The sequence below is a fragment of the Squalius cephalus genome (assembly GCF_949319135.1).
Source record: "Squalius cephalus genome assembly, chromosome: 13".
Taxonomy (NCBI): domain Eukaryota; kingdom Metazoa; phylum Chordata; class Actinopteri; order Cypriniformes; family Leuciscidae; genus Squalius; species Squalius cephalus.
In genome coordinates, this window is record NC_137134.1 from 35804561 (window position 1) to 35818465 (window position 13905).

At 36.6% G+C, this 13905-nt stretch overlaps 2 protein-coding genes across 5 annotated transcripts in view; one reads left to right on the plus strand and one right to left on the minus strand.

Moving 5' to 3' along the window:
* LOC307170035 (major histocompatibility complex class I-related gene protein-like) overlaps positions 1-13905 on the minus strand; it is a 21471-nt gene continuing 7566 nt past the window's right edge. Inside the window, exons 1-7 of one of the 2 annotated variants that reach the window (XM_079890967.1) lie at positions 5377-5548; positions 4207-4473; positions 3230-3508; positions 2739-3038; positions 2432-2557; positions 2049-2169; positions 1-1487 (exon numbers count right to left, since the gene is read on the minus strand). In XM_079890967.1, the coding sequence (XP_079747093.1) occupies positions 1253-1487; positions 2049-2169; positions 2432-2557; positions 2739-3038; positions 3230-3508; positions 4207-4473; positions 5377-5422 (1374 nt within the window). In that variant the 5' untranslated portion in view covers positions 5423-5548 and the 3' untranslated portion in view covers positions 1-1252. Of the gene's footprint in view, positions 1488-2048; positions 2170-2431; positions 2558-2738; positions 3039-3229; positions 3509-4206; positions 4474-5376; positions 5549-13905 lie in introns of those variants that run through there. The other variant, XM_079890968.1, reaches the window with a different exon arrangement.
* LOC307170037 (class I histocompatibility antigen, F10 alpha chain-like) overlaps positions 5606-13905 on the plus strand; it is a 23287-nt gene continuing 14987 nt past the window's right edge. The window contains exons 1-6 of one of the 3 annotated variants that reach the window (XM_079890971.1): positions 5606-5787; positions 6111-6377; positions 6486-6515; positions 7122-7406; positions 8245-8327; positions 9082-9680. In XM_079890971.1, coding sequence (XP_079747097.1) covers positions 5742-5787; positions 6111-6377; positions 6486-6515; positions 7122-7406; positions 8245-8327; positions 9082-9153 — 783 coding nt within the window. In that variant the 5' untranslated portion in view covers positions 5606-5741 and the 3' untranslated portion in view covers positions 9154-9680. Of the gene's footprint in view, positions 5788-6110; positions 6378-6485; positions 6762-7121; positions 7407-8244; positions 8328-9081; positions 9681-13905 lie in introns of those variants that run through there. The other 2 variants (XM_079890970.1, XM_079890973.1) reach the window with 2 other exon arrangements.

The window sequence follows — 13905 nt, forward strand, 5'->3', positions numbered from 1 at the left end:
ATTTAAAAAAGGGTTTATTGTTTAATATAGTACAGAATAGATAAGGCAAGAAAGATAAAAAAAAATGTACAAACAGGATGAAAAAAAAAGTGAATACATGTTGATTGATCACAGGTCATCATCAGTTGTTACGCTGTTCTATTAAACCACAAGATCAACAAGTACTTTTCAATGAGAAATCATCAGACTGAGGAAACTTACTGATCATTCACTCCAGAACACAGAAAGAAATATATACATATATTTCCACAGGAAACAAGGCACACATATATATATATATATATAGTACTTACACATATAATTACACATATAAAATATGTGCATAAACATATAAACATCTGATTGAGAAATATACTCTGATAAAAATGGTACAAATGGTATTGGCTCATATCTTAATAACATATTATCATTGAGACAATTATTATTAAGAAAATATTTACATTTTTTATCATATCGCAAAATTCAAAGCAACAAATGAGGAAAACAACAAATTAAGCTTTTCCATTGTTGGGGTAACGGTTCTAAGAACAGAAAGAAATAGTTGGTATTGTAAATAAAAACTGTTGCCTTTGGCTTGCTCAGTTGGGGATACTTAATTTAATTAATCAACAATACTATTGATCAGCATTCCCAAACGTGGATGTTTTACACTAGAAACAAACACTGATGTACTATTTTATCTAATACTGTGAAGCTGCTTTGATACAATCTGTATTGTGAAAAGCGCTATATAAATAAAGTTGACTTGACTTGACTTGACTTAAATACGGTTGTATTTCCACTTGAGATTGGTTCAGTAGAATATGTGAAGTGACGTCGACACTCAGGATTGGTCACTTGTCTGTCGTCTGGCTGTAGTTTCTCTCTAATTGGCCATTTGAGCGAAGTAAACACAATCATCCTCCGTGGTCACTATTTACATCTCATAACGTCTGTGAACTCTTGCATTACCAAGACAACGACTGACACATTGTATATTTGTAAAGAGCTTCGTTATCAGCAACACAGTGGACAATGAAACCATGGCACGGAATTGAACGGTTGAGCGAAGAGAACGATGGAAAAGCAGCTAAAGTGATTTATACTAAAAGAAATGCTAAAATTTAAAGATTAGAGATGGAAGAAAAAGTAAAAGTTTAAAGAAGATTATTTTGAGGATGTGTAGTTGAATGGTCAGGGACAAGAGTCTTTAAAGGTCTTGTATAAAAAGGTATTTTGTAAAAGGTATGTTTCTTGAACTTTATAAAAGGACTCAGTTGTCGGGCAGGGTTTGGGAGATCGGTCCACCGGTGAGGAACTGTGAAGGTGAAGATTCTGGAGAGGGATTTTGTTCATCTTTGTGAAGGAACATGAAGTCGCTGCTCACTCGTGAATCACAGGCTTCTGTAGAGGATGTACTTTCATTAGAGAGAGTGGAGAGAAGAGGTTTCTGAGCCGGTGCATGTTCTGGCGAGGGTGTACTTTTGGAACGGTAGGGCGTCATCTTGCTGTATGTGAAGAGAGATAAACAGAGGTGTAATACGCTGTAATGAAATTCAAAAGAACAGTGATAAAGGATTCTCACATGATTTCTCTGTAGATGGCCATTTGAGCAAGGTAAACACAAGAAATATCCCATCATCCTCCACGGTCACTATTTACATCTCATAACGTCTGTAAACTCTTGCATTACCAAGACAACGACTGACACATTGTATATTTGTAAAGAGCTTCGTTATCAGCAACACAGTGGACAATGAAACCATGTCACGTTGAACGGTTGAGCGAAGAGAACGGTGGAAAAGCAGCTGAAGTGATTAATACTAAAAGAAATGCTAAAATGTTACGATTAGAGATGGAAGAAAAGGTAAAAGTATATAGAAGATTAATTTAAGGATGTGTAGTTGAATGGTCATGGTCTTTAGATGTTTCTTGATCTTTATAAAAGGACTCAGTTGTCGGGCAGGGTTGGAGAGATCGGTCCACCGGTGAGGAACTGTGAAGGTGAAGGTTCTGGAAAGTGATGTTGTTCATCTCTGTGAAGGAACATGAAGGCGCCGCTCACTTACATATCACAGGCTTCTGGAGGGGACGAACATTCATTAGAGGGAATGGAGAGAAGAGAGTCCTCAGACGGTGCAGGTTCTTGCGAGGGTTTACTTTTGAAATAGATGATCTTCTTCTTGTAGCCTGTGAAGAGAGATAAACAGAGGTGTTTCATGCTGTGATGAAATTCAAAGAACAGTGTCAAAGGATTCACATATGATTTCACACACACAGAATTCTTAAAGTTTGATCATTTTAGAGAATTAAAAACATGATGGAACTGATAAAACAGCAACAGGTTCACATTCACTGCACTCTTCTTCATTGTACCACCACACACACAAACACATAAAACATTTGCACTTATGATGGGAATTATATCTCTCAACAGGTCATTAGTACTTACGAGCTTTGAGTTTGTTCCTGCATTTCCAAAGTCCAAACAGTCCAGACAGTCCACCAATCAGTCCAACAATAACTAGGATGATGACTGGAACCGGAGACATGATATATGAAGCATCTGATGCAGATTCTAGAACACACAGAGAAACATACACAATATGCAATGAATAATATTGCATAAAAACCTAAACAACAACAACAACAACAACAAAACAAACCTGAAAACAACAACAGAAAAAAAAGCAAATTGTTTTTGGCCCCTAAAAAAAGTAAAATATACAGGTAGAAAAATGTACCATGGTTAAACTTACTGCTCCTCTTGATCTGATCCTCAGTCAGAATCTTCTGGATTGGCTCAGTCAAGCTCTTGTGCTCGACCACACAGGTGTACTGGTCCTCTCTCCATTCGTCTGGAAGAACATACAGGGTAACTCTCCTCTGGAAGGTCCCATCCTCATTTGGTAGTGTGTCTCCAGACTTCAATTTACTAGGATCGCTCAGAGCTTGTCCATTCTTCCTCCATGAAATGCTTGTGTTTCTGAAGAGAAAGCCAGTGACGTGACATGTATAATAGTCTGGGATCTTCTGCAGCAGAGACACTTTAGGAGGATCTAGAAGTAAATACAGAAGAGGGAACAAAACTGAGAACAGAGAAAGAAACACATGCACTTTCCACTTATCACAGTTTAACAGTCTCTTATGTTGACCTGCATAGATTTATCAAGATGTCTGTTAAAACATGGTTTATCTGGATCTGCACATGCAAGAAGAAAATGATCAGTTGGTAACTCTGATACTGTACCTGTTTTCTTAGAAATAGCTTTAGACAAATGTAAGAGCTCCTTCAGCCAGTAAACACACTCATAATCATAGTATTGTTTCAGAATTGTAAGCTGTATTTTGTCATTATTCCACTTTATCACTGTGGTTGTTGCCTGTGCTACAGGTGTGATGTATCTGTTCTCCTTCAGGTCCAGTGAGATCAAATCCTCTCCATCATAAGTGTACTGATCAAACCCGTGTGAGTCTCCAGTTTCATCATCCCATTCACAGCCAAACGTCAACTGACATGTATGAACTCCTGAAAGAGAAAGAGTGGGATACTGTTCTTCTTTATCTTTATCTTTATCTTTTATCGTATAAGCTAATCTTTTGTTGTTTATAAATGTAGTATAAGTGAGGGATGATGTACAAATAAACTCCTTGATACAAGACTCCTCCTCATCACCCTGATGGGGTTTATTCTGTGATAACAACTGGCTGGATGTACACTATCCTGTATTATTACTAGGGGTTGAACGACTTCAGATAATTTTATGTCGACATTTATGCGATGAAGGTCGAGTCAGTTCCTACAGTTCCTATAAGCAGCTTTAAGCCTAGACTAACGAACAAGATGGACATCTAAGGGATATTATAATCATATCACTTATATATCTTCTCACCACATAAATAACAGGTACATGAAAATCATTATTATTCTCTTATAATCCATGACAGTGTACAAAACAATTGTTCTATCAACAAGACGAACACTTGAACAATATTACTATAGTCCTCCGGTTTCATTTTACAGTAAGTAGTCAATAACTGAGGCTGTGTTTGAATGAAACGAGAGCGAGCACATCTATCCTCATCACAAATACCTGGATGAGCGACATTATATAGTGTTGCTATTGATGAAGGTAATTATCTTGAATAACAGACCTCAGAATGTCATGACTGACCAATCAGAATCAAGCATTTCAGAGAGCCGTGCAATAAATCATTTTAACTCACCATGAGACTGACTGAATCGCTGCATTAGAACAGGAATGTTGGTTTTGTAGATCTGCTGTTGTTTTTCTCTGATCTTAATGTATTCCTTCCACTCGTGTGTAGATGTAAACTCCTTCATCCAGTTCCGTTTGGTAATCAGCTTCGTTATGTTACTGTCATTATAATAGATCTGTTGATCATCCAGTGTCGTTACAGCAGAAAACTCTGGGGTTCCTGCAGCCGTCTGTCCACTTATTGCAGTGTAAGCAGTCATAAACCTGTGTAACTCTGAACAAACATCGAACACACAATCAACATCACAGAAACACACCGCCACAAAGCTCCCAAACACTGTCATAAAGCAAATGACTATTTGACTCCAACTTTCAACATTAAAATTCTTCTTTTTTTTTTAATGGAATATTGCAGTGTTACGAGACTGGAGACGAGGACTGAGGAAGAGGGAACGAGCGGCTGAAGGCCTGAATCTGACTGAAGTGTTTGCCAAGAAGACGCCGTTCTCAAACTCACTCACATTCACAGCACTGGAGAAACTGCAGATATGAAAATCCATCATAAAAGCAAAATATAAAAAAAAAATTTATTTTTATTTTTATAATATTCAAGTTTTTTATGCTTTTCATAAATTATCATAATTATTTAGTTAAATTCATGTGGCTCATAACCTTGAATCAGAATACCAGCGACATCTCTGATGACGAGGGCGGGGCAACCTGTCACTCACATGAGATCCACCAATCGCAAACCACAACCATCCAATCAATTACTTTATAAAGTTAAACATCCTTCACAGAACCGTGGACATCTGCATGGCAAACCTCTTCTTTCATTTACAGTCATATGGTCATAACTTTAGTCATTCATAGTGTCAGTTGTGTCTCAGTTTTTGCAGTTTAACTAGACCTGCCTGCAGGAGACAAATACACAACATCGGAAAATACTGAAATAATTTCAGTGCAGCTTCAACAAAAATCCTGCTTTTCAGCTCACAAATGATTAGCAAATACTAAATCTGTTAACTAGATCTATTAGCCTGCTTATTATAAAAGATGTGTGAGAAAATTTGAAGATTTGAAACGTCTTATTTTCTGACTGTTCAACACACGGAAACAGCTGAAGGCCTTGTATGATGGAGAATTCGTTTAAATGACTTTATGAAATGATTCTCACCTGAGTAAACCAAAGGTACGCAGAGGAAGAGGATGATGAACTTCATTTTGGATGAAAATCCTTGTATTTGACACACACTTCTTTAAGTGCAGTCGTCGAAGAGCGCTGTAAAACTCTTTAGCCTTTGCTACATCTGAATCAACAGGTAAAACAGGTTACAGATCTGACGTCACTGCAGCTCTAGAGAAACAGTCTCAACACGGAAGTTTAGGGAGGAGCCTTTTACTCACAGGTTGTCGTCGCTTCGCTCAATAACTGGGGTTTTCCTGTTGATTCAGATGTAGCAAAGGCTAAAGAGTTTTACAGCGCTCTTCGACGACTGCACTTAAAGAAGTGTGTGTCAAATACAAGGATTTTCATCTATAATGAAGTTCATCATTTTCTTCATCTTCATACCTTTGGTTTACTCAGGTGAGAATCATTTCATAAAGTCATTTAACCTATGAATTCTCCGTCAGCAAGGCCTTTGCTTCCGTGTGTTGAACTGACAGACAATCATGGGATGTTTTTAATAGAAATTATATTTGGTAAAGTTGCTAAGGTAAAGATCAGAACTGGATTCACACTCAGAAAATGTGTTTAATGAGTGAAAGAAGTAGAAACCTAAGGATTATTTTCAGTGGGATTAGTGTCTCAAATTCAATCAATATTCATTTGAATAGTGATATTTTAGTTATTTGATTTATGACACTGTATATGTGTTTAACCGTTATGTCTTTGTGTTGTTTGTTCAGGGACTCACAGGTTCATCACCACATACACTGGAACAATAGGCCAGACGATTGCAGGAACTCCAGAGTTTTCTGCTGTAACGACACTGGATGGACAACAGATTGATTATTATGACAGTAACATAAAGAAGATGATTCCCAAACAGGACTGGATGAAGGAGTTTACATCTACAAAAGTGTGGAAAGAAGACACTGAGATCAGAGAGGGTGTGCAGCAGATCTACAAAAACAACATTCATGTTCTAATGAAACGATTCAACCAGTCAGATGGTGAGTTAAAATGCTTTATACTACATTAAAATGTCAAATATTACCTTGTACATAAAAAAAGAGCAGATGTTGAATTTTTTTGCTCCCCCACCCTGTTTTCTTCTCCAGGTGTTCACACGTATCAGAGGATGTATGGCTGTGAGTATGATGATGAGACTGGACAGTTATATGGGTTTGATCAGTACGGTTATGATGGAGAGGACTTCATCTTACTGGACCTGAAGGAGAACAGATACATCACAGCTGTACAACAGGGAATACCCACAGTGCAGAAGTGGAATAACAGAGCACAGCTTGAATTTCTGAGACAATACTATTATAATGACTGTGTTTACTGGCTGAAGGAGTTCTTGAAGTTATGGAAAGAGGCTTACAGGATAAAATGTACTTTGTTGTTTAGAAATTTACTTTGTTCAACAAGTATACCATTTTTTTGTTATGAGTCATTAATGTCTGTCTTTTCTCATGCATTGCTTCATTAAAACATAAAAACGAAGCACAATTTAATAAGTTAAAGGTATAGCGGAGGATCTTTCCGAATTTTAGATAAGTCCCGCCCTCTCCACTTTTTGAAAAGTTTGATTGATTCACCAGAATGACTGACAATTAGGAGGACCAATAGTATAGGGAATCCACCCGGAAGTAAAAAATCCTCCGCTATACCTTTAATCATATGGATAAATGTAACTAATCTGATCTGAGATATTAAATATTCTTCTCACATTTTTCGTCAATCTTTTTCAGCTCCTGAAGTGTCTCTGTTACAGAAAGATCTCTCCTCTTCAGTAGTGTGTCATGCCACAGGTTTCTACCCATCAGGAGTGACTATTACATGGTTAAAAAATGGACAGGAGCACTATGAGGATGTGGATCTTGGAGAACTTCTGCCAAATGTGGACGGGACCTTCCAGAAGACATCTACCCTTCGTGTTTCTCCAGACGAATGGAAGAACAACCAGTTCAGTTGTGTGGTGGAGCACCAGGGAAAAACCATCCGGAAGACTGAAGATGAGATCAAGAGCAACTACAGTAAGTTGTTAATACTGCGGTAGAGTGTTTATGGTACTTGCTGTAAAGTTTATCCTTTCCTTTATCATATTTGGCTAATTGGTCATTTGATCTTAGCAGAGGGACAGAAATCTACCCAATTTCTTCAAAAAGATCTTCATTTGTGTTTTAAAGATAAACGAAAAACTTGTAGGTTTGGATCGATATGAGGGCGAGTAATTAATGACAGATTTATTATTTTTGGCTGAACTATCCCTTTAAGATCACACTGGGCAAATCTATCAAATACATTTATATAATTTCACCTGAAAATGATCATTCTGTCATCATTTACTCGCTCTCATGTCATTCAAACCCGTGCGACTCTCATAAAGACGACATACAGCAATATGTCTGATAGTTCTTATATGAAAGTGTCTAGGAAAAGAGTTTGTCAAGAAAACAAAATAAGTATTATGAAATTAGTCTATATGACTTGTATTTCAAGTCTTCCGAAGTCATGATAGCTTTGTTTGCTTGTTCATTAAATGTAAGTGTGTATTCATCTCAGTGCACTATGCACACAGGTTTATTCTCATGTATGTAAATAAGGCACCAGATTATATTGAGTTTTGGGCTGTTCCTCAAACAAAGCCTTTACGCTTCAGAAGATTCTTGCAGATTTAATTTTTAGTTTAGTTTTAGTTGTTTTTGTTAATGATAATAACCCTGGACCTAACTGATTATTAACTTGTTATTATTAGTATTAATTATTAGTATTAATTATTATTTCATCAGTTAGTTGTTTCAGCCTTATATTGCTATTTCTGTATATTATTGTATTTCTTTTACATGTTTATTTTATTTCAACGACCTACAGGACTATACGTAACAATTCTTGTGTGTGTGATGGGTGTCGTCATAGTCCTGCTTACTGGTACTGTTTACTATAGTAAGATGAAAGTAAGTATATGTTTATTTATATTTTTTCTTGTATTTGTGTTTTTTTATTTGTGTTTTTTTCTTGTATTGTAGTAGTTTCATGAGCTGCAGGATGATGGGAATGTCCTCAGCAATGGATTCAAAATTTTGGATTTACACAGACATTTTAATGTTTGATACAATTTCCAATAAATTCCAATTAAACAGAGCTAATGCTTCACTAATGTTGAAAATCACTATTGTTTCTGAATTACCGTACATTATGCACAGCCTAAATTTACATGTGATGAACTTTAGAAAGCTTGTGTAAACTGACTCCAAAACGTCTTCAAATGCCAAGAAGTTTACATGAACCACAATAATCAAGTCTTATTCAGACTAGTCTAAGTTTAAAAATAAAAAAAGTCTCATCTTACCATGTCAGTTGGAAATAACAGGCAAAAACTGATTTAATTTTGGATTCACACAGTTTTTTGTTACTATAAAAAAGGATGCATTTTAAAAATACATATTTAATATTATCCTCTATATATACACACATGTACAGACTTAATACAACTGACAACAATTAAGAAAAGTTTAATTTAAGTTGTAAAAGTTATATATACAAAAACAGTCAAAGCCAAATTTTTGTCTTCATGCAATATTTTAGAGAAACTTTGCTGTTAAGTTTAAAGAATTTGCTGTTTTTACAATTCCAGTGTGTAGTTGCAAAAATCTGAGATTTGAAATTGGTCTCATGCTGTTAATTCATATTTATGACATTACTTTGCAGAAACGAATGAGTGGGTTTATACGGGTATCCGTTCATGACGAAGGCTCGATTTGCATTGATAAAGGTCTTTGAAGAGTTTCCTCCAGTCGTCTGCACTCTCTCCAGATTTCAGTCCGGTTGTGAATCTTCAGGATGTGGGAGATCAGATATTTCCAGCATGCTTGTGGGACACACTTCAGTGTTGAATAATATTCATGAGCATGGACGTCATGGAATTGTTTTCCCAAAGAAGAAACAACAACCAAACAAACAAAGAAAAATAACACTTTCTAATGTGTGTTATTGAGTCTATAATAACACAATGGAGGAGCATTGATATATAAGTGCAAATGCAAATCAGCTAAAGAACACTTAGAGACTGTCTGAATATGAAACTTAAGTTAATATCAGGTGTAATGATGTTAGATGTCCTGCTGTGTGTGAATTTGTCTTTTGCCACTCGCGTTTGTATATATTTTAAATGAAAAGGATAACTTTTTTGTTGTTGTAAATATTCAGTTTACTTATTTTCAAGTTGTAAGTTCACAGATTACTAATAGTTTGACTGCTAAGTTTTGTGAGTTTCACATGGGAAAAAAATAAACAATGAAACATATCAGAACACATGCAGTTCTCTTTTATATGCAGAAAATATAAAGCTGAAAATAAGGTACAAATGGAAACAAGTAATAAAAACTCGGTGAGTGTTTTAGCACAATTTTCTCACCTCATGGGATCACAACACTAAGAGATAGTAAATCTTTTCCTGGATTTTTTTTGTGTGTTCCCGAGATTAGACCTTCCTTAACATAATGCCGAAAACCCGAAGTCTCTAGGTGGTCTGGTTGAGGAGTAGATAGAAGTGCAAGATTGGTGCGCACAGACGTACAGAACAGAAATCATGAGTTAACAATCGCAATTTGTCCGGTGGAAAATTGCGCTAAAAAATTGGCTTGCAATTGTGAAATTTTTAACCTCTAATTTAATTTTTTTAAAATATATAATTAGTAGTTAATATCCTGCATTTGAAAGCAAAATTGCAAATGTATTTTATTTAGTAAATATTTATTTATTGCTTTATATCTCACGATTTAGACTTTTTCTCAGTATCCCAAGATAATAATAATAAAAAAAAACGATACATGAATTTATCTTTGTAATCACTAAAATACACAGGCTCATATCTTCACTTCTTTTCTGCTAAATCACTGATTCTCTCATTACATGTTGGCATTTAACTCTTTCCCTGCCAGCGTTTTTGCAAAAAGTTGCCGGCCTCCGCCAGCATTTTTTAAAATAATTTTCACAAAAGTTTATGGCCCCCAGAATATTTTGTTGTATGAATATCAGAACATGCAATAAATCAAAAGAAAGTTTTATTCTAGCTTCGTAAAGTTTCATTTTGAGCAAAAAGCTGAAAAAAATCACTTTTTAGTGAGAGACTACATCTGGATGGGATTCAGAACGATGATCGAAACATAGATGGAGTAGATGGAGTCCATCAACACCTCCAAAGCTTCAAAGTCCTAGTGTTTTGATCAGGAGATTCGTATTTCGTATTTATCTCAAGGAGAAGGTATTTGGCCTAATTCTGCCCTGCAACTGTCGTTTGGCGTTTTTCTTTGAACTTTGAGTATTCTTTTACAGAATTATAAATATAGAGTTTCAATCGGATGTTTTTCCCAATTTAAGAAATCAAATTTTATAGGAGGACCCCACATTTCACTGCCATATAAAACAATTGGTTCAATTAATTGATTTGAAAAGTTTGAGCCAAATTTGGATTGGGATGTCAATTTTAATCAATCTTTTCATGCCATATAAAGCCCTTCAAGCTTTCTCTTTGAGTTCATTCACAGCCACAGTAAAGTTACCTGTGGAAGATATTTTCAGGCCGAGGTAAGTGTATGTTTGTGCTCTCGATGGTTCTGTGTGATGGTGTGAATGTGTGTGTTGGTCCCTGAGATCTGGAGTGTTTCTGGAACATCATTATTGTAGTTTTCTGGAGGTTGACGGGCCCAGGACTCACAGTAATCCTCCAGCAGATCCAGGCTGTCCTGAAGACCCTCTTTAGTGGACGACTGGAGAACAGCTCATCTGTGTAGAGAAGACACTTATCTCTGTGTGTGTAGAGTGAGACCTTTAATGGGAGCATCTTCTAATACATTGGCCAATCGGTTGATGTGAATGTTGAAGTGGGAGGAGTTTAAACCACAGTCCTGTCTCACTTCACCCAGTTCTTTGGTTTCTAATTTTAACAGTACATTGGCTGGCTGTGTACAATGATTTGATCAAATCATAGAATGTTCCCCCTATTCCACTGTCAATAAGCTCTAGGTATAATCCTTCATGCCAGATTGAATCAAATGCTTTCTTGAAATCAACGAAACAAGGAAAAAAATTGCCTTTTTTATGTACATATATTGTAACAATTAGTGTTTGTAATGTAAAAATGTAATCCGATGTGCAACATTTTTGGAGAAAGCCAATTTGACATTGTGCTTCATAAGGAAGTCTATATTCACTTCTACTTTTTAGTCCACAGACTGAGGAGTTTAGGCCTTGTAGCAGCTGGACCAATCAGACACACAATTATTCATTATATTTAATGAATAATCCAGCAAACCCCCTCTCCCATCAACAAACTAAGTGCCAAGGTGTGTTTGACAAGCCCCCAGTAGGGCAGAACAGGCAGCAAAGGCACGCCAGAGAGATGAGATGGTTATGATGTGAAAAATGTTGAAGACACAGGCCGACAGACACAGGCCAAAAAAAAGAAACTTCTCTCCTTCAATTCATAGACAAACCTTTCTATGAATGGACATCAAGCGTAGCGTCAGTTCTGGCGGGTCACGTTAGTCAAGCTCACATCTGCTGACTCTCAGCTGATCCACATCTACCTATAGGAATACGACTCCTATCACTGTATTCATATATAAGCTCCTTCAGTATTATCAACAGCTATCGCGTTTCTCGAATTACCCTCCCCAGCTCCTCCTCTCGTCAATCAGGATTTGGCATTCTGATTCCCCTTGAATCAGAATAAATTCTCGAAGTATGTTGTATACTTTAAAATCTTGAATTAAATATATTTGCAATACTTTCATGTTGGTTCTGTTCTGTTTACCCCAAGGGGGGTTATTGCTGCTCTCCCCGCTCTTATCCGTGCTATCGGCTGCACGGATGCGCAGGGAGTTCTTGCCCAGAACAGAACCATACCGCCAATCCAAACTGTATGCTAATTGTCAATCGCATTTGACGATAGTGGTCCTGACAGAAATGCATATCCCCAGGACATTGTGTGTATTGTATCCTGTTTTATGCGTGCCTTATGATAGAACTATTAGATAATGTAACTTTATTGGTATCATGTGTCCTATCAAAATAACCCTCGTTTAACGCCCTGCACATTGGTGTACATCACCTCCTCATAGCATACACTGTATGCTTTATATATTCATTCAGAGTATAAAGGGACTTTATACTTCTGTTTACTCCCCTGTTTCTATCCTAAACAGTGTGTGAGATTAAAATAAGTGTGTCTCGAAGCATAGTATGTTGAAAAGAGTATGTCAGAAGTCCCCGGATGCTCTACTATTTCCAGTGGATTTTCAAAATGTGGATCCGTGCTCACTTTAACAGATAATATTACCCATGATCCAGTGCGCTTTGGAGGAGGAGTAAAGACGACACACACACAAGTAAAAAGTGTTAAACTACAAAACATGGCGGATATGCACGACCAACGTTAAGAGGTTTAGATAAAGGTTTGAGTGACTAATCAAAGTTTACCCTGATAATAAAATATTTATTTAATGTCAATGTTATATTTCATCTGCAATAACAATGTGGACTATTATAAAGATCCGTTTGGCCATTAACTTTTAAATGCATCATTATGCATTAATATGAGGAGAGTCTCTGTATGAAAGACCCGCGACTGCAGATCAACATTTCTCTCTGATACGGTTGGAAATGAAATAAAATGAAATGTGGAGGAGTTTATCTTTGACAAGATGATTGACAGGTCAGTTTACTGTGTCAGGATTCGACAGAGAGCAACCGTTAAAGACTAAGTTCTATGACATGATAGTATGTCCCAAAGCTTGTGTACTTTTTCGTCACAAAAAGAGTACATACTTTTAGGGCGTAGTATAAGTAGGCGAATTCCTGTGCCCTACTCCCTTCGAAGGGTAGAGCCCTTGAAGTGGGGACTTTGGAGTGAGCAACACACTTGTGTGCCATTATTGTTAGGTTCTTACAACAGAAATATCTCATTATTTCTGTTAACATAACTGTTGCAAATAAATATACATTTTATACAAAAAAAGTTTTTAAAATATGTGTTATATTTGTGTGTGAGTGTATTTCTCTGCTCTCAACTTTAAAACTTGCCGTCTCATCTTTGGACTCTGCATTAACTAACATTTATCTTATCTATGAAACTTATTTAAACATAAAATGACAAAAATGTGTGAAATATATCACAAACCAAACAAAACTTGAATTGCTCTGTTTGTAAGTTAACTGGAACTCTCCCGCCATCTCGCTTTAAAATAAATCTCGAGTATTTACTGGGTCACATGACCATAAATGATAAAATGACATAATTGAAATGACCATCGCATGTTCCCTTCGCTAGTGGCCTTGTGGAAGAGCCCTTCGGGAAGGGATCCAGTTGTTCACTTTAGTTTGAACCAGCCCTGATTCAGTGTGTCAGTGAAGAGACTAATAACCTCCTGTGAACATCCCTCACAAACACACACCTGCTGAGAACACACACTGCCAGCGCTTCACACGTCATCATACTGTGCACTGAGGCCTCCGAAAACTATCGACGTCGAC